Source organism: Rhinopithecus bieti, unplaced genomic scaffold (genome assembly GCF_001698545.2).
Source record: "Rhinopithecus bieti isolate Rb0 unplaced genomic scaffold, ASM169854v2 scaffold_24306, whole genome shotgun sequence".
Classification (NCBI taxonomy): domain Eukaryota; kingdom Metazoa; phylum Chordata; class Mammalia; order Primates; family Cercopithecidae; genus Rhinopithecus; species Rhinopithecus bieti.
Window position 1 is genome coordinate 846,952 of NW_016811898.1, and position 20,322 is coordinate 867,273.

The following is a 20,322-nucleotide window of genomic DNA, read 5'->3' on the forward strand; positions in this document are numbered from 1 at the left end:
TGCTGAGAGATCAGACACGGACACAGAGTGTGAGGGGTCACAGCCGATGCTTTGGATATGAACAATGAGGTGATCAATGGTGCCAACTAATGAGAAAAAACGCTGACTAAGGTGTGAAGCTGGGAGATGAAATCAAGAGCTTTTCTACCCCTCCCTTTCTATTCCTTGGTGGACAAATAAAATCAAAATACAGACAGTTATTACTTGATTTTTTTTTTTAATTTCCATTTTGTAAAATCTCTTGTCTTTTAAAAGGGTAATTACGAAGGAGCTGGAACCTTTTATGTTTGCTTTTTGGAAAGATGCTAAATTGCAAATTTACTGTTCTATGACTGTGTGTCTCAAAAGCATATGTCTTTCTATCTCTACAACTACACAAAGTGCATCGGTCTTGGCTGCAAAAATGGCCCTGAACTCAGTGCATCTTCGAAGAATTATTTTGTTTAGTCAGAAGAAGAGAAAAATTTGCGTAAGCATAATTGACTCTACTAATATGCCTGATACAATTAGTATTATAACTTCTTTTAGTTTTATCAAAGCAACAAACAGATATAATGAGAATGAAATTTCAATGATCTTAAATCTAGAGGCTTTTCAAATAATAGTGATTGCAGCTTTTATTTTATCCATCTATTTCATCTCTCTTCCCCTCAAATTTCATAAATTTTTATTTTCATGAATATTTTATTTGCATCTGAACCAAAAAAACCATAGGATGGAAAGGTGTTAGTAACCCCATAAGAGAGGCAACATGGAGTCGAGGAGAGAAGAGTCCTTTGGAAACAGACAGACCGGAGTTCAAATCCTGGTTCTGTCTCCTGGCCTGTGGCCTTGATCTAGTAGCTTAATTTTTTGAACCTCAGTTTCCTCAGCTGCAAACAGAGACAACATGTGTGTGCAGGGTTGTTGTGCACATTAGAAATAGTAGTATTAGTATTAATAAATAGGTAACATGGCCGGGCACGGTGGCTCAAGCCTATAATCCCAGCACTTTGGGAGGCCGAGACGGGCGGATCACGAAGTCAGGAGATCGAGAACATCCTGGCTAACACGGTGAAACCTCGTCTCTACTAAAAAAATACAAAAAACTAGCCGGGCAAGGTGGCAGGCGTCTGTAGTCCCAGCTACTCGGGAGGCTGAGGCAGGAGAATGGCGTAAACCTGGGAGGCGGAGCGAGCAGTAAGCGGAGAGCAAGCCACTGCACTCCAGCCCGGGCGGCAGAGCGAGGCTCCCGTCTCCAAAAAAAAAAAGCACAGCAAAGAAAGAAAAAAAAAGAAACAAAGACGATAGGGTGACCGAGTGTTTTCTATGTGCCATCTACTTCACATTTATTAATTCATTTACCACAGTGACCGTGAGGAAAGCACTGTTACTATGCCCATTTTACGGGGGAGAAAACTGAGGTCCAGAGAAACTGAGTGAGTCAATCAAGATTATGTAGGAAATAAGTGATGAAGCCCAGAAATTGAACCCCAGCAGTGAGGCCTTAGAACCTGTGCTTTCAGCACCTACTGGCCAATCAATGAACACTGCCACTGGGATCATGGCCTGCTTTTTATAAACGACATCAAAGTCAGAGAAAACACTGCAGCTGACCTGGGACTGAAATGCCAGCACCAATGCAACACCCCTTTAGATCCACCTTTTAGGGGGTGGTGAACAGATGGCATGGGATGGCAGGCAGGAACCAAGGTCAGAACCACCTCGTTCTTAGTTGGCTTTCATCTCATGATCCAGGCAAAGGACTGCAGTTTAGATGGAAGAGAGTAGTCCCTTGAACAAATGAGATCTGCCACTGGATGCCAAGTGGCTAGGTGGTTTCACATCTAGTAAAGTGGCCATAACTAAAGAAAGCCAGTTGCTGGCTTAGTGGCAGAAAGGAAGCTTCTTTGTGGCAAATGCCATGACTGCATTATGGATATGGACAAAATGAGCTGCTTAAATCCACTGGTAACCAAAAGCTGAGGGGGATCAGAAAATATGCTGAATCAAATAGTTAGGATCCAAAACTAAGGAGAATTTTGGCTACATTAATAAAAACATGGCATCCAGAATAAGGGAAGTGATGGTCTCCTTCTATTCCACTCTAGCCGGACCCCACCTGGGGTAACATCTTCAAGGCCTCACATTTAAGAGAAACAAACCAGAGCACACACAAAAAAGATGACTAGGATGATGAAAAGAAAAGAGGACAAATGAGAACGGTGAAAACAGCTAAGAACAATCAACTTGGTAAAAGTCTTGGAGGGCGTAATGGCTGGTCTATACAACACTAGCTCATTATATGTCTAGTACTCGAACGGTTAAATATAAAATAGTAGTTTACATAATTTGGGGTTAGAAGTTACTCATACCCACCCTCAGCCCTCCTTTGCTGCGAACTCCTTCAAGATTTGGCTGAAATATCACCTTCTTTGCTTCCCCAATTCCCTCAGGCAGAGAAAGTTGTTCTAACCATCACAGTCAGACACAATCGATGTCTAAGGAGACCTCCACTAGGAGGCTGCATAACTGATCTGCCCACGTGACCAACGACCGCACTGGGCTGTTGGTTCTTTACGGGCAATGCCTGTCTCCTACTCATCTTTATCTTCTCAGCTTGTATTGCAGGGCTTGGCACAAGGAGGCTTTAGCAACATGTGAAGCAATAAATCAAGGAAGAAAAGAGGTCAATGGTGAGAGCTGTATGAAGGCAGAATTGTTCAACCCATGGAAGAACTTCCCAAAAATCAGAACCACCTCCTAGGGCAACGTGCACCTGTCTGAGATGGAGATCTGAGCTGTACTTCCCAGGAGAGGTCTCAAAGGGTATGGCCCACAAGACTTCTGAGAACACTTCTTATCCTGCTTCCTGAAATGTGTACTCAAATCAGACTAAAGAAAAAAAATGATAGGGTTGCATATTTTCTTTTTTCCTTCCTCATTAAAAACTCTCAACAATACTACATATCAGAAGAAAGACATTCAAATATGCTTTGCTCTTAGCAATTCAAATAGGTGTTGAAGGTAAAACATCTCCTAACATCTGAGGAATTCCTTCTAACCAGAATTCAACAGGCAGGCTGCCAATTCATCAAGTTCCAGGAGACACCGTGTCATTCCGTGAAGACGAGAGTGTAAATATCTACAGCCAAATCTCCATTAATGCACATCTTGGGAAGGTCTTTTGCCAAAAGACATCTAAAGATTTTTTTTAAAAAAACTATCATCTTCCAGGTTAAGAGTTATTTGGAAGGCAACAAAATCTACTTATTCATTCAGCAACAATTTATTAAACGACTTCTCTGTGGCAGACATGGGGTCATGTCAGCTCAAGGCTGTTCTAAGGGGAAAAGGGGAGGAAGAAGCTAAAACGTTCCTCTGATCTTACCCGGTGTTCATTGATGAGAAGGTCCCGTGCAGCATTAAATATCAGCGTGTGGAGGTGCTTTGAATAAAACACCAAGGTGTAATCATAATCGAAGCCATAGATTTCAATGTCTGACAGGCTCATTTCATTGTTTGAGAAAATGGCATCTGGATTCAACAAGTTGCTCATAATGGAAGGAACCAATTCTGGAAATAAAGAAAAAAAATACATTACATAATAAGTAAGAGTTAGTATGATTTCTAAAGAAAAAAAAATGAGTAAACTAGACTACAAAAGAGATTTACTTCACCTTGAAAACATGCTGGTGAAGGAAGCCAGCCACAAAGGACCACATGTTGCATGATCCTATTCATATGAAACGTACAGAAATGACAAACCCATAGGCACAGAAAGGAGATTCATGGTTGCGTAGGACCGCTGATTGCTAATGGGCACAGAATTTCTTTTTGTGGTGATGAAAATGTTCTGAAATTGATGGTGGTGATGGTTTTGGGGGATTGAGATGAGGTCTCACTCGGTTAACCAGACTGGAGTGCAGTGGCACAATCACAGCTCACTGCAGCCTCAATCTCTAGGGCTCAAGCGATCCTCCCACCTCAGCTTCCTGAGCTGCTGGGACTACAGGTGCAGACCATCACACCCTACTAATTTTTGTACTTTTTGTAGAGACAAAGTCTCCCTGTGTTGCCAAGGCTGGTCTCAAACTCCTGGGCGCAGGAACAACCCATCCTCCTCAGCCTCCCAAAGTACCGGGATTACAGGCATGCGCCTCTGTACCTGGCCAATGGTAATAGTTGAACACTCTTGTGAAAGTACTAAAAACCACTGAATGGGAGACTCTAAAAGGGTAAATTGTATGGTATATAAATTATTTCTCAATAAAAGAACATTTGCTACCAAAAATGAACATTTGCTTCAACATCACAAAAAGGATTTGTTTAAAAAATACATGTTGCAGATTTTGGAAAGTAAAAGTATAGTTAACCAAATCTAAATATCATACGTCATCTCACCACCCAGAAAAAAACTACTGACATTTTATGTATTTGCTGCCAACATTTTTCTATGTATATATTTTGGATAGCTAACCTCACACTATATATACAGGTTTGCATTGAGCTCACTAAATTTAATATTCAATCATGAGCCTATACTTTTTGAGAATAAACTATTACATGAGACTTTGACATACACATTGGTGTGCCATAGTTAACCTACTACAGGTTGAGCATCCCTTATCCAAAACATTTGGGAACAGAACCATTTTGGATATCGAATTTTTTTGTATTTTGGAATATTTGCATTATACCTACCGATTGTGGCTCCCTAATCCAAAAGTCTGAAATTCAAAATGCTCCAATGAGTGTTTCCTTGGAGCATCATGTCAGCATGCAAAAGTCTGAGATTTTGGAGCACTGTAGATTTTAGATTTTCAGATCAGGGATGTTCAGCCTGTACTCTAAGTTACACATTTAAGTTTTTTCCTATTTAATAAAAAATAACATTGCAATGAGCATCTTCATGTGTTAATCTTCGCCTTTCAGGTGATTTCCTTCAGATGGGTTTGTAGATGTGTGACTACCTTCTACCATCAGGGTCCACTGGATGTTAGGTTTGGGTTTCTTTTTTGAGCAGTTCTAACTATTTGTAAGGATTGCTACTTCATGATTTCTATTTTTTTCTTGGAAGCCTTTCAAAAATTCATTCTACCTTACAATTTCCATGAGTCCACTGGACCCTTTTAAAAAATCAAAGATGCAATAGGGGATGTCGGTGATCTTATTTTTCCAATATGCTGAAATATTTTACTGATTAGAATTATTTCATCATTACCTCTCAATTATTGCCACCTTTTTTTTTTCTTTGAGACGGAGTCTCGCTCTGTCGCCCAGGCTGGAGTGCAGTGGCCGGATCTCAGCTTACTGCAAGCTCCGCCTCCCGGGTTTACACCATTCTCCTGCCTCAGCGTCCAAGTAGCTGGGACTACAGGCGCCCACCACCACACCCAGCTAGATTTTTGTATTTTTTTAGTAGAGACGGGGTTTCACCATGTTAGCCAGGATGGTCTCGATCTCCTGACTTCGTGATCCGCCCGTCTCGGCCTCCCAAAGTGCTGGGATTACAGACTTGAGCCACCGCGCCCGGCCGCCACCTGTGATTTTTTAAAAGACTAAAATAAGAAAGCAGGAGAATAAGAAATCACTTAAGATAGTGCAATAGTGAAACAAGTCATCACTATGACATCATCCTTCAGTTCTCATGGCATTGCGCAAAGAACCTTCAAGAAGGTATAAAAGAAGTCTGAAAACACCATCTTTGCAGTCTTTTTTTTTTTTTGCTTTTGCTTTCATGGAACACCGTTGAGAAATCAGTTTTTCATTTTCCATCCATAATGGCAAAAAGAAAGCTGACGGGAGAAGACATCTCACAGTTATCAGATGTGCCAGGAGGTGAATGCAGAAAGAGACGGCAGTTCTCTACAACCTAATGATGACAGGGAAACCAACCATAAGGGTGACGTCTCAGATGATGAGGCCTCCATGACCATATCCTAGATGAAATTCAGGATCAAAGACTGAGCAATATATTTCAAAAGACAAAAAAAAAAAAAAAGAAAAAAAGTGATATTCTCATCTGGTTAACCTCTAACAGGATGAACACAATCATCCAATATTTTATGACAAAAACATGGACTACCCTATTTTGCTAAAATTATATATGACAGTATTTTTTTTCACCTTTTATGATGTTTATGCACCAAAATTTTCTTGAAATAGCTCACAGGCAGACAAATGCTGAAGGCAGGTGATTTTTTGGAGATAGGTACGTGTACATAAAACCTGAACTGTTCATATTTTATTACTTCTCACATTACTAAGGACAACCACCTGACTCTATTATAACAGCTAATATTTATTAAGCACTTACCATTTACTACATGGTATCAAGAAGATATACATTCTCTCATTTAATCCTTCCCACAACCTTAGGAAGCAAATACTACTTTATCCCCATTTCACAAACAAAGACACTAGAGACGCATGGAAATTACTTAATTTGCTAAGGATACACCAGCACCACATGGCAGGGTTGGGATTTGAACCTGGGAAGTTTGGCTCCAGAATCTATGTTCTTAACTCCCTTTCAGGTGCATTTTTTCCTAAAATAAAATAAAGTCAATCCATCATGTCTGGGCTTGCCCTTTCCTTTCTGCTCACTTCTTTCTGACTTATGAATGGCACGTAGTATCCACATTCACTCTAAAGAGCCACCTGAAACATTCAAGAAGCACCCTGCTTGCATAGTAACAGCTCTAACCAGGGCACTGAGGCCCCAGTCAGGGACCAACCCAGTCACGGTGAGGTATTCTGAGCATTTCACAAGGCTCCTTAACAGCTTTGAGATCTGAATCCCTTTCAAAACCTAACAGAAGCCATGGAATCCTCTCCATGCACGTGCAGATTTTGTAGAAAATTTCATGGGGTTCATCCCCTAAAGCCTATTCATGGCTCCCAATTAAGTTCCCACATTGCACCTAGTTTATTAAAACAAAGTCTTTATATCTCTACACAGAATTTCCAGGTCATTGTGAAGGCACATATACGAATCAATAAATTAATTTCGCTCACACTGACAATCTAGATGTGACTGAGCCTACTGAAAACCCAAACAGTCAATTCACTAACAATTCCATTTCTTCATTCATTTTTCTTTCATCAAAATCAATGAGACAACAACCATGGCTTTTTTTTTTTTTTTTTAAGATGAAGTTTCACTCTGTCACCCAGGCTGGAGTACAGTGGTACAATGTCGGTTCACTGCAACCTCCACCTCCCAAGTTCAAGCAATTCTCCTGCCTCTGCCTCCCAAGTAGCTGAGATTACAGGTGTACATCACCATGCCCGGTTAATTTTTATATTTTTAGTAGAGACAGGGTTTTCACCATGTTGGCCAGGCTAGTCTCAAACTCCTGACCTCAGGTGATCTGCCTGCCTCCACCTCCCAAAGTGTTGGGGTTACAGGTGTGAGACACCACACCCGGCCACAAGAACTACGGCTTTCATTTTTCTTTTGCCAATAAGACATATCTGTTATAGACACTTAAGAAACTTAAAGGCAGACAGTTCACAAGAACTGGTCCTAGGGAAGAGGAGAAGCTGGCAGACCCAAGCTCTTTGATATCTAATACCGAAGATCTTCTGGCCTTACATAAATCAATGGGCCATTGCTGATGATATTTTCCGAATATGACCACATGGCATCGTCCATATGATGCAGGTGAAGTGGGATCACTTACAGAGTGACCAAAAGCTCCACTTTCACAAATGACCTTTCCAAGGGAGGTTCGAACAGCCTGCTTCATTAGAAGTTTATATTTAGAAACGGTGCTGGCAAGAAAGTCTCCCTCCCTTCCTGCTACCTGAGAAGACTACACAAAGCCCTCAAGGAAAAACTACTATGATAGGAAATCGTGACTGATCAGCACATCTCCAAAAGCTGCATGGGAATTCCCCTGCGGGAGTGAAAGCCTGAGACACGTACATCACATGACATCATCAGCTGAAAGCCTGGATGTTTAAGGTGTCATCCTCGAACACGAGGAGCAGCATCTTAAAGGGATCTTGGCAACCTGTGCAAGCTTTAGGAAGAAAAGTTAAGAACAAACATGAATAATTACAAAGCAAAAGAAAAGAATGCCAACCACTCACAAAAGAGAAACAGTCTGGCTAAACTTTAGACTCTAAAGTATAAACTGAATGCCTCTTGACTAGTCACTTACATACTTTCTCAAAGGAGAAACCAGAGTGGGTACCAATTTAGAAAGTGAATTCCTTTGTACGTAATGGATGATGACAGCAAGGCTATACAATCAGTACAAAGAAATGGAGAGACAGTGCTGTTGCTGTGGCCAGAGCTTGAGCAAAACTCAGTTCTAATACAAGCCACTCTGAGCTGGGAGCGGTGCACCCTCCAGCACACAGTGTGGCAAGCTGGGAGGCCCCTGGCACTTCCAGTTTTCAGCAGCTTCCAGCTTTTCGTCTGCTTATCCCACAGAACACTGGGAAATGTGGTGAACAACCTATAGGAAAAACTGGTAAGCTTTCTGTTTTGGTTCTGGCTTTTTGTGTTTTTTATTGTGGCAAAATATACATTACATAAAGTTTACCATGTTAACCATTTCTAAGAGTGCAATTCAGTGGCATTAAGTACATTCACCTTGTGCAACCATCGCCACCATCTAACTCTGGAATTCTTTTCTTCTTGCAAAACTGAAACTCTGTACCCATTAAACAATTCCCTATTCACCCCAGCTTTCCGGGCAACTACTGCTCCACTTCCTGTCTCTATGAATCCAACTATTCTAGGAACCTCATAGAAGTGGAGTCATACAGTCTTTGTCTTTTTGCATAATGACCTCAAAGTTCATCCACGGTGTAGCATATGTCAGTCCCTCCTTTGGAAGGCTGCACAGTCCATCGTAGATATAAAGCACCTTTTGTTTATCCATTTATCAATCACCAGGCCGTCGGGTTGCTTCCACCTTCCAGCTGTTATGAATAATGCTGCTATGAGCATACAAATATCTGTCCAAATCCTCGTTTTCAATCTTTTTGGGTGAATACCTAGAAGTGGAATTCCTGACTCATATGGTAATCCTGTTTTTCATTGTTTTAGGAACTGCCCTACTGTTTTCCACAGTGGCTGCTCCATTTTGTTTTGCTTTTTTAAGGCCACCACAGAAAAATACCATTTCTTGTCTAAATTTTATCATTTCTATTGAGAGAGAGAGAATATGAAAGAAGGCAGAACCTCATTCTGGTACAGAAGTCAGATACTTTCCACTTATTCAAGGAAACATTTTTAAGCTGTGTAAAGATGTGAGCTTGGAAGGTACAATTTTGCCAAGTACTTTGTCTTCTTTAATGCTCATAAATGCTAAATGTCTCTCCCTTAGTACAGGCCTAGAGCTTGGCAGAGCTGTCAAGTAGTGTGTGGAGACAACACCGAGCAGAAATTCATGGCCTGATTGATGTCAATGATTATTCTTAATGTTTTAAAAAATATGATGTGCCTTAGGCACACAGCACTGGAGAGCTCTAAAAGTTTACCAAATGCATTACTTGCTCTCATCATTATCCCAGGAACCAGTCAGATGAAGACAGGAGGGTGCAAAGGATGGACCGGAAAAACTGAGGTCCCAAAGGCTGCCTGTGGTAAGCGATGGCTGTGGGCACTGGGTGTCTGGGCCCCTTCAGTGCGGCTGTGCCATCTCATACTTGCTCCCGTCCAGTTGGCTCCACTTTGCAGGTACATGGGGAGGATCACAATCCTCCCTCCACACCTCACCCCTGACTCTGGCCAGCTCTGGTCACAACAGATCACACGCATAAGAGACAAGTGTCACTTCTAGAGCAGTGCACACTCCCTTCCCCTGCCATGCCTATCATGGAGATATGATACAAACACTACAAGATGAAGAGGAGGATGGAAGGCTAAACCAACACATGGAGCTGACTGCCCTGCCCTGCAGAGTTGTGGGGGTCCCCGAGTAGACTCTGCATGAGTGAGAAATAGGCTTTGTTATAACTGTCTGTAATAAACCACTGGGATTTTGGTGTTGCTTGTCACTGCAGCATAACCTAGCCTATCCTGACTGATAAACCTTCAACACCATGATTTTGTTGGGAAACCTCTCTTCCCCAACATTCAGACTATATGGTCTCATGGGGTTCCATTCCTGACTCTAGAAGGAGGGCATGTAACCCAGGCCTGGCCTAACAGAGTACCTGAATTCCCTTACCAATGCTGACTAGTTTGAGGCAGACATAGGATCCCCTCCAGCCAATCATCATACTTTCTCTACAGCCAAAGTGAACCAATAAGTCCAATTGAGTCAATTGCTGGATTTGTAAGGGAATTTGAGGGAGGAGGCACTCTTTTCTTCCAAAGGTAGATTTAAGAGAACATAAATTTGGAGATGTGAGGGGCCACTGCTAGGAACCTAGAAAAGATGCCAATGGGAAAGAGTTAAGTTTTCTATTGCTTACATCCGAACGACTTCTACTAAACGTTTATTGTAAGAAAATTCAGCCACTCAAACTTCTGACGATAAATGTTAACTTTTTAATCTGGTATCAAAGGCATTCCCAATGTATACTTTATTCCATTTCTCCAATATTAAATTCTCCTTCCCATGCCCTACTTTCAACAAGATGGGTCATCCACTGCTCTGTGTTCTCCAACATATGCTGTGGTTGAATACTGACCAGAGTTACATCTGCCTGGAATATTCTGTCTTTGTCTAATGTGTATGCATAAACACCGAACACCTATGTGAAAAGAATGTCAAGTAAGACTTTCCTTCAAATTATGCTGTAAAACAAACACCATGTGAGTCAGAGTTTAAAATTTCAAACATTAAAAGGTAGAAAAGAAACACCATGTGAGCCAGAGTTTAAAATTTTTTAACATTAAAAACAAGAAAATATAGATCACCATTTATTTCATCTCTGAATAAAACATAACTTTCCAAATGTAAAAAAAAAAAAAAAAAAGCAACAGAATAAATCACGAAGAAAACTACTGACAGATTTGCAACATAAGATTTTTTAACACCTGTGCATCTAAAAATATCAAAACAACAATTTGGGAAAAGAGTTGAGTATATTAGACCAAAAAATTGAAAAGACAAACAGCAATGGTCTAGTCTTCTTAATATTTTAAAAATCCATACAAAAGGAAATAGTTGGTAAACTAAACGTTCAACCACTCGAATTACCAAAAAAAAGCAAATTAAAACAAGTAAACACAGTTAACAGGCGTCTCAACAGGTGGAATTACAAATGTCTCTACTGTCTTTATTTCATTTACATGGTTTTCTATAATAAGCATGTGTTATTTGGCTAAGAAATAAAGTAAGAAGTCATTTTCCTCTTGTCAGGTTGCAGCAGTGTTGCTGCTGCTAGTGGTAGTGCTATCTGTGTGTGCTGTTTTGGGGATGCTCTATTCTTGATTTGTCTGTAATAACGGAACCTCGTGCCAGGACCTGGGCAGCTTCACTCCTAGCTGTTTAAGAGTATAAATCAGAACAAGCTTTCTAGAAAACAGCTTGGCAATACATATCAAGAGTCTGTTAAAAATATTCATACCCTTTGACCCAGTAATCCTTTCTAGGAATCTATGCTAAGGAAATAGAGATGTAGGTAAAGATCTATATGCAAAGATTTTGTTACACTGATATTAATAAAGCAAAAACTGGGGGAAAACATGCTCCATCTGGAGGCCCAAATGTACATCTCAGATATTTGTACCCAGAAACCCAAGTGTGTTAACAAGAACATGATCAGAGGAGGTGAGATACACTTGAAAATCCTTAAAAGTTCAATTGTATTGATAAAGCAAATCACAATCCCAGAGACACTAAGATGGCATTTTTCTTTAGTAAGTTATGATTTTTCTTTTTGGTATATGTCCTAGATTTCAAGCTGTTTTTCTAGAAAAAAATTTTCCTTGGAGAATTTTAGAAGCTACAAAAAAAAAAAAAAAAAAAAAAAAAAAAACAGAAAAAGCCTCCCATTCTCCTACTACCCTCCATGTACCAAGCTTTCTGTGAATCTCCCCAGTGCTCAGTCAACCAAAAAGTTAATTCAGTGGATAACAATTATGTGCATTTACTACATACCAGGCATTATATGAAGCAATGTACAAGACCTCACTTAATGCAAGACACAATTATACCCATTTCACAGAGGAAAATGAAGATGAAATTAACAGCTCAAGGTCACATTTTAAATATATATTTCTACGTTCCTAAATCAAAAAAGAGCATGTTTTTGTTTTGGGGTTTTGTTTATTTGTTTTCCCTAATTGGACCAAATCTCAACTTCTGTTTATATTTCATAATATTCACATACTTCAAAAATGCTCACAGATATTCCAGATACTTTAAGATTTCATATTTATTTAACATGGCTTCAAATTCTCCTTTAAAAGTTCACGTGTAGACTGAAAACATCAAGGTTTCAAAATTTCTTTTAAAAGTATACCTATGAATCGGAAATGTGAAAATAAGCATAAGCAAATTTTTGTGTCTACCTTGAGGCAGTATTTACCTTTTCCATTATCTCACTACAGGTGAACTCAGGTCCTGTTTTAAACTTCACATCTGTAACCATGAAAACTACAAGAAAAAGACACCCTAATTCAGGTGATTTATCTCTTAGCAACTTTCACCAAGTTCCAACTTCCTTCTGTCCAGCCAGGCTAGGCACAGGGCAGTACAGTCAGTTCTGCTATTAATGGTTGAAAAATGTGAATCTCTTCTGATATGCTAGGGAACAAGTTGATCATAATGCAATTTCACAATTTTTTATGTTTTGGTATGTCACACTTAGTACCAACAAATGTTATTTGATATAGTTGTGTCCACTTAATATCCTTTCTGCTAATAATTCATTACAATAAAGGAAACAGTTGAATAGAAACTGTGACTTTGAAGGCCAAGGTTGAGATGACAATTCTTAAGAGTGTGTAACTGCTAGACCTTAAAGAGATGTAAATTTTTAGCCAGAAACTGTTTTTTCCAGTATCTCTAATAACCACTCGGTTTTAAGTCATTTTTACCTCTGCAATAGTCCAATGGCGTATGTCGAGACGAAACAAAATGCCCAAGGTATCCTTTCCACAGTGAAAGTGAACACTGATAGGATTACCTGCCCAGTATGCTCCAATCCTTATATAAGAAGTGACTCTTCCCCAGTTTCTTCTGGCACCTGCCCCTCCAGTCACAACTGCTGGTCCAGGGCACAACACCTGACAGAACATGCTGGGCCACTCCTGAGGTGGGTACCGGACTCAAGCCAGGCTAAACTAGAGTCCTTCTCTTATTTCTGTATTTTCACTTTATAGTTTTATTGAGATGCAATATAATAAACTGCACATAAAGTATACAGTTTGATTGGGTTTGACATATACTGCAAAGACATCTGTGATGCCATCATCACAATCAAGGCAATGAGCATCTAACACCCCCTAACCTTTCTTCACATTCCCTTAAATTCCAGCCCACCCTCCCTCCACCCCTAACCATCCCCAGGCCACTACTCATTTTCTTTTGGTCAGATTCCTTTGCATTTGCCAGAATTTTACATCAATGAGATCATACAATATGTAGTATCCTTGTAAATTGGTTTTCCCATTTACTAGACCCATAGGAAATCTGTTTCAATAAGCATTTCCATACCTACAATGTGCCAGATGCTGCACAGGGGATTATAAATACAGGACAATATCACAGGCAGACCACCAAACATCACACTGATGCAAGACAGAGGAACCTGGCATGGGGCTGGGCATACCGCCCAGGAAGAGGCAATTTAAGAGTCACTTTTATTGTGTCTGATAATCTAAGAAGAAACATTCATTTTTCCATTCGTTTACATATTTGCATTGTCTCCAAGGAGAAGTAATCCACGGCAAATAGAATTACTCATCCGACTAATTAATAATGCACATGACATTTACACTACTCCCACCAACAGTTAAAATTATACCCCTTATTACCCTGTAAGTAATATCTGTAATTCTGACTACTCCACAGAAATCCATCACACTTCCTGAAGTTACAAAAATAAAACTACACACAACTACATTTGAAATAAAATTAAATATAGTAATGATTTAATGACAACCTAATCTTTAAAAATAAAATCTTTAAAAAATCAACAGAACTGATCAAAAGAAAAGTACATTCAGCTGCAAGGGAAAAAGTCCTTAGAAAAAGAAAACTGTGCACAGCACAGTGGCTCACACTTATAATCCCAACACTTTGGGAGGCCAACGCAGAAGGATGGCTTGAAGCCAGGAGTTCAAGACCAGCCTGCGGAGCAAATCAAAACTCTGTCTCTACAAAACAATTTTAAAATTAGCCAGGCACAGGTAGCTAATTGGGAGGCTGCGATGGAAGGATGCCTTGAGCCCAGGCACTCAAGGCTGCAGTGAGCCTGACTGTGCCACTGCACTGTAACCTGGGTAACAGAGCAAGACCCTGTCGAAGAGAAGAGAGCCAAGTCAAACAATCAAAAAATAGGCAATCTCAAAAATGTTTCATTACAGTATGCAGGAAGTAGAAAAGAAATATATGTGCCTATATAAATGCCATCCACATGCTGTGCACCGGGTACTTCTCATTCATCACCTCAATTAATGTCCCAAGAACTCCATGAAGTGGATACTACAATCCCTCATATGCAGATGGGGTAAAAAAATAAGGCTAAGAAGTAAACTAGCTGGCCCAAAGTCACACAGCCATTAAACATTACAATGCAGGTCAAATGTTTGGCACAGTGCTTGGCTGAAAGTAGGTGCTTCATAACTGTCAATCCCTTCTTTTTTCTATTCATTCATTCAACAGATCAATTTTTCCTAGATCAGCAGTTACCATCATAATCTGGGAAACCTCCCCGACCTCCTCTCCAGGGAATCTTTGAGGTCAAAACTATTCTCATAATAGAGTTAAGATGTGGCAGACAGAATAATGGCTCTCCAAAGATGTCCATGTCCTAATCCCTAGAACCTGTGAATATGTTACCTTACATGGCAAGGGAGAATTAAGGTTGCAGATGGATTAAGATTGGTATCAGCTGACTTTCAAATAAAGTTAGCCTGGATTATCCACGTGGACCCAATGTAATCACAAGGGTCCTTAAGTATGGAAAAGGAGGGCAAAAGATTCAGTGTGACAGAGATGTGATTTGAGAAAGACTCAGAAAGCCATTGCTGGCTTTGAAAATGCAAGGGGCTACAAACAATGTGGGGAGCCTCTTGAAACTGAAAAGTTTAAGAAAACTGTCTCCCCCAGAACCTTCAGAAAGAAATGCAGTGCTGCAACACCTTGATTCTACCCCAGTGAGACCTATTTCAGACTTTTAACTTCCAGAACTATGAAGACAATATACTGTACTGTTGTCAATCACTAATTTCTGGTAATTTGTTACAGAAGCAATGAAAATTAAATACAGAGACAATCTGCCTTTTTCACTGTCACTTCTTTTGCCAGAGGATACTGCAATAGACAGAATCAGATTTGAGAATCTATTAATCCAGACATCACAGAACTTTGCACAAATATAAAACCATGACATTCTTCTAAATGTCTTTTATTTTGGAAAACAGTAATTTTTCATAAAAAGCATGCCATTTATGTTAACAGGTAACAGACTGGTATTTTAAATGAATCAATAAATACATATGCCTGGGCGCAGTGGCTCACACCTGTAATCCCAGCACTTTGGGAGGCCAAGACAGGCGGATCACCTGAGGTCAGGAGTTCCAGACCAGCCTGGCCAACATGGTGAAACCCTGTCTCTACTAAAAATACAAAACATTAGCTGGGTGTAGTGGCACACACCTGTAATCCCAGCTACTCGGGAAGCTGAGGCAGGAGAATTGCTTGAACCCAGGAGATGGAGGTTGCAGTGAGCCATGATTGCACCACTGCACTTCAGCCTGGGAGACAGAGTCTCAAAAAATAATTAAATGAATCAATAAATACATATCTTACAATTCTCTGGGTTTTAATTTCCAATACAATCAGGCAATATAATAGCAGAATACATTCTTTAAAAGTCTACTTGAGACTAATGTATAAACAGAAACTCTAGGATCTTCAGTAATTTAAAGTGTATAAAAGAATACTGAGGGCAAAATGTTTGAAAGGTCTGCTACCTTAGCTAAGGATTAATATTCACTAGTAGTGTTTCTCAAGTCGATTTTTCTGCTCAAATGAGAACAAAATATTACAATCTACGCAGAGAGTTGCATCTCTAAATACAAATTAAAATTATATTCAGGTTTATACATCAGTATCTTATCAATTCACTTGGCATGAAACATTTCCTCAAAGCCCTAGTAAAATGAAAAAGTTACTCAAATCAAGGACCAATCCTTTAAAGTATAAAAATTTCCTATAAAACCCAGCTTGATCAATCAGCCAGCCTCTCTTTCTCTCTGCACTCTCCTAGCTATAATACGTAGTATTGACTTTTAAAAAATAATAGAATTCTATCATTGTCTTCTAAGTACTTATTTGCAAAGGAGATTTTTAAAAATCTTTTATTTTCCTTCTCTAAAATTACATCATGTCAATATAAGAAGGACAAAGTCAGGATTTGGCTGGCCACAAACTGAACATGAATTAACTCTTAAAGTTACAGAAGTACAGTGTTTGTTCACCAAGGAAGAGCCAGTTGCCCCCCTTCACCACGAACCAGTCAGACCACAGGTCAGGAACAAATGGTTCACTTTCAAAGGGATAGTGACAAACTAGAGTGAAATCAAAGTTGAGCTTCCAAAATGATCAAATCAAAGGCGAGTTGCAGTGATGATGCATGATCACCACCTTCATATTTAAGCAACTATCTCCATATGGAAGGAGAATCAGAAGTACTCTCTGTGACTCAGCCATCCAAAATAAAATGGGCAGCCTTGTGATCACACAACAAGCTCAAGCAGATGCCAGATGGCCACTAATAAAGTCTATGGAAAAACAGATTTCTTCTTTCAGCAGAGGACTGAACTCTATGACCTCCAGAGGCCCCTCCACTTGCCAGAATCTTAGGTTTTCCTATTTTAGGCATTTGTTTCCTATCTGAAAATGTGAAAATTATGATGCGGCATGTTTCTCCCTTAAAACTTTTTACTACTTTCTTGTATGGCCACAGGATCAACATCATACACCTAAACTATGGGGAAGACTTTTAAAGAATGTATCTTGCTATTTCTAAGACATAAAGAAAGGTAAAGATAATACAAAGAACACCCACATCCCTACCATCCAAGTGGGATATAAAATCCCTTCCACCCTCATCTGCAGGCTCCTCCTGCCTCTGACATAACCACTACCCAGATTTTGGTGTTTAAACCACTCTCTTGTTTTTTTCTTTTTTTCTTTTTTTTTTGGAGATGGAGTCTCACTCTGTTGCCCAGGCTGGAGTATAGTGGCATGATCTCAGCTCACTGCAACACCCCACCACCCGGGTTCAAGGGATCCTCCTGCCTCGGCCCCCCGAGTAGCTGGGATTACAGGTATGCGCCACCATGCCCGGCTAATTTTTATATTTTTAGTAGAGACGGGGTTTCACCATGTTGGCCAGGCTGGTCTTCAACTCCCGGCCTCAAGTGATCCACCCACCTCAGCCTTCCAAAGTGCTGGGATTACAAGCGTGAGCCACCGCACCCGGCCTCTCCTGCATTTCTCTAGACTTTTACCACATACATGTGTGTCCCTACAAGTAATCTATAGTATTTTTATGTGTTTTAAAAACCTTTTATAATTGGTATATGTCTGCAACTTGCTTTTTTCTTTTTACTCAAAATTATTCTTGTGAGAGTCACCCATGTAGGTATATTTCTGTAGTTCTAGTTCAGCAGATAACACGTTTTCTATAAAGGGCCAGTTAAATATTTGCGGATCTGCATATAGTCTCTGTTGCAACTGCTCACCTCTGACATCCAGGAGAACCAGAAACAAATGGGTGTGGCTATATTCCAATAAAACTTAATATACAAAAAGAGACATCAGGGTACAACTGGCCCATGAACTGTGGTTTGCAACTTTTCTTACAGTTAATAGTATGTATTTCCCTTTAATATCATTTTGATATTTGTCTGATATTAATAACTTGCTGTTTTCTTTGGTTACCATTTACCCAAGATATCTTTTCCCATACTATTAAACTCAACCTTTCTATATCTTTGTTTTGGAGTACATCTCTTATAAACAGCATCCAGCTGGACTGTTTCTTGTATCTGATCTGACAATCTGTCTTTTAATCTGAGTTTATCATGATAATTAATATATTTGGAATTATTTTCCCCATCACATTCTATACTATTTCTTGCTTTTTCTGTGTCTTTTACCTTCTCTCCTATCCACTTTTGGATTGATTTCAACATTGTCAATATTTGTTTAGATTTATTCACATGTCTACCAATTTCTTTTTTCTCCATTTTTACTTGCATCTAAGACCTTTGGAAAATTTTTTTTTCTTTACATATATATATATCCTTTAGAAGTTCCTTTAGTGAGTTTCTTGATGGTAAAGCTCTTAGCTTTTAATTTTAAAAAAAGTGTCTTCACATTCTTTCTTAAATGATTATTGAACTAGATATACAATTCTAAACTGACATTTTTCTGTCAGACTTTGAAGTGATCTACTGTCTTGAAGGTTCTGCTATCACTGTTCAAAAGTCTATCAGTCTCCCAGTCCTTTATGGTAATAACACCATCGATAATTGTGGTTGACATTTACAAGGGACTTACTACGCAACAGGTACTATTTTAAAAACTCTACATACATTAACTCATTTAAACCTACCAATCATCAGAGACAGGTATTATTGTTAGCCCCTTTTTACATATAAGGAAACTGAGACACACAGACATCATTTGCCCAAGGTCACGGCTTATAAATGATGAAGCTAGGATTTGATCCCAGGTATGCTTGCTCCATGGTCTATATTCTTAACTACTATGCCTTTGAGTCTTTTTGGCTACTTTTATGGTCTTCTCTTTGTCTTTTGTATATATTACTTCTTATTCATCCTGCTTGGGATTTGCTTTGCATTCTAAGTTTGAGGACTCTGTCTTTCATTTGTTTTGGAAAACTTTCAGCAATTTTTTCTTTTAATATTTTCTCTCCCCCAATTGCCAATCTCTCCTACTGGAACTCCAATTAGACATATGTTTGACATCTCACACTATCAGTCTGTCAACTGCTTTCACAATATCCATCTCTTTGATTATATTATACTCTGGATAATGTTCTCAGAGTTATCGCCCAGACCATTAATTCTTGTTTCTTCTTTTTCTAATCTGAAAGTTAAAACCATTCCATTAAACTTTAAATTTTAAAGATTAAAACTTTAATTTCTAAAATTTCTATTTGGTTCTTTTTAAAACCTGCCTGATAATTTTAGTAGCTTCATATTTTCTGCTCACATTTTCCATTTCATCTCTTATTTCTCCAAAAGTTTCAAACATTCTCAGGTAGCACTATATATATTCTTTACTTAATAATTCTAGTATCTTAAGTCCTCCTAATACTAATTGTGCTGTCTGCTGATTCTGCTGGTTCTCCCTTATGGTGGCTTATTTGTGTATTTTTAAATTTTGGATTGTAAGCTCAGATCTAATCTTGAGAATCCTGGGAGGCCTGGGCTTAAGGTCTATTTATCCAGAGAGTTTGCATTGACTTCTACCAGGAGTGCCAGATCACTATCACTCAGTTTCTCAGTTGGGTTTGTGATATGGTTTGGCTCTATGTCCCCACCCAAATCTCACCTTGAATTGTAATCCCCATAACCCCCATGTGTCAAGGGCGGGAAGAGGTAACTGAATCATGGAGGCAGCTTCCCCCATGCTGTTCTTGTGATGATGAGCAAACCTCATGAGATCTGATGGTTTTATAGGCATCTGGCATTTCCCCTGCTGGCACTCATTCTGTCTCCTGATGCCCTGTAAAGAGGTGCCTTCTGCCACAATTCTAAGTTTCCCAAGGCCTCCCTAGCCATGCTGAACTGTGAGTCAATTAAACCACTTTTCTTTATAAATTACCCAGTCTCGGGTATTTCTTCATAGCAATGTAAGAATGGGCTCATACAGATTGTCAGACAATATAAGAAGAATAAATTCAAACCCAAATCCATGTAAGGACGACCCTATGATTACAAGGTCATGGGAGACTTCCAAAACCTGCCCTCGAACACACAGAAAAAATACCTCGAGGAAAGACCAAAACAGACGAGAGAGAGAGAGGAGAGAGGAAGAGGGAGAGAGGGAGAGAGGGAGAGAGGGGGAGAGAGGGGGAGAGAGGGGGGAAGAGGGGGGGAGCAGGGGAGGGAGGGGGGGGGGGACAGGAAAGGTAGTTGGAAAGAAAACACCAAAAGAAACA

The 20,322-nt window shown here is 39.6% G+C and overlaps 1 protein-coding gene across 1 annotated transcript in view; it reads right to left on the reverse strand.

Moving 5' to 3' along the window:
* The window catches only part of NT5DC3 (5'-nucleotidase domain containing 3), a 66,644-nt gene that overhangs the window by 36,601 nt on the left and 9,721 nt on the right, over window positions 1-20,322 (reverse strand). The window contains exon 2 of the mRNA XM_017895341.1: window positions 3,371-3,555. Coding sequence (XP_017750830.1) covers window positions 3,371-3,555 — 185 coding nt within the window. The remainder of the gene's footprint in view (window positions 1-3,370; window positions 3,556-20,322) is intronic.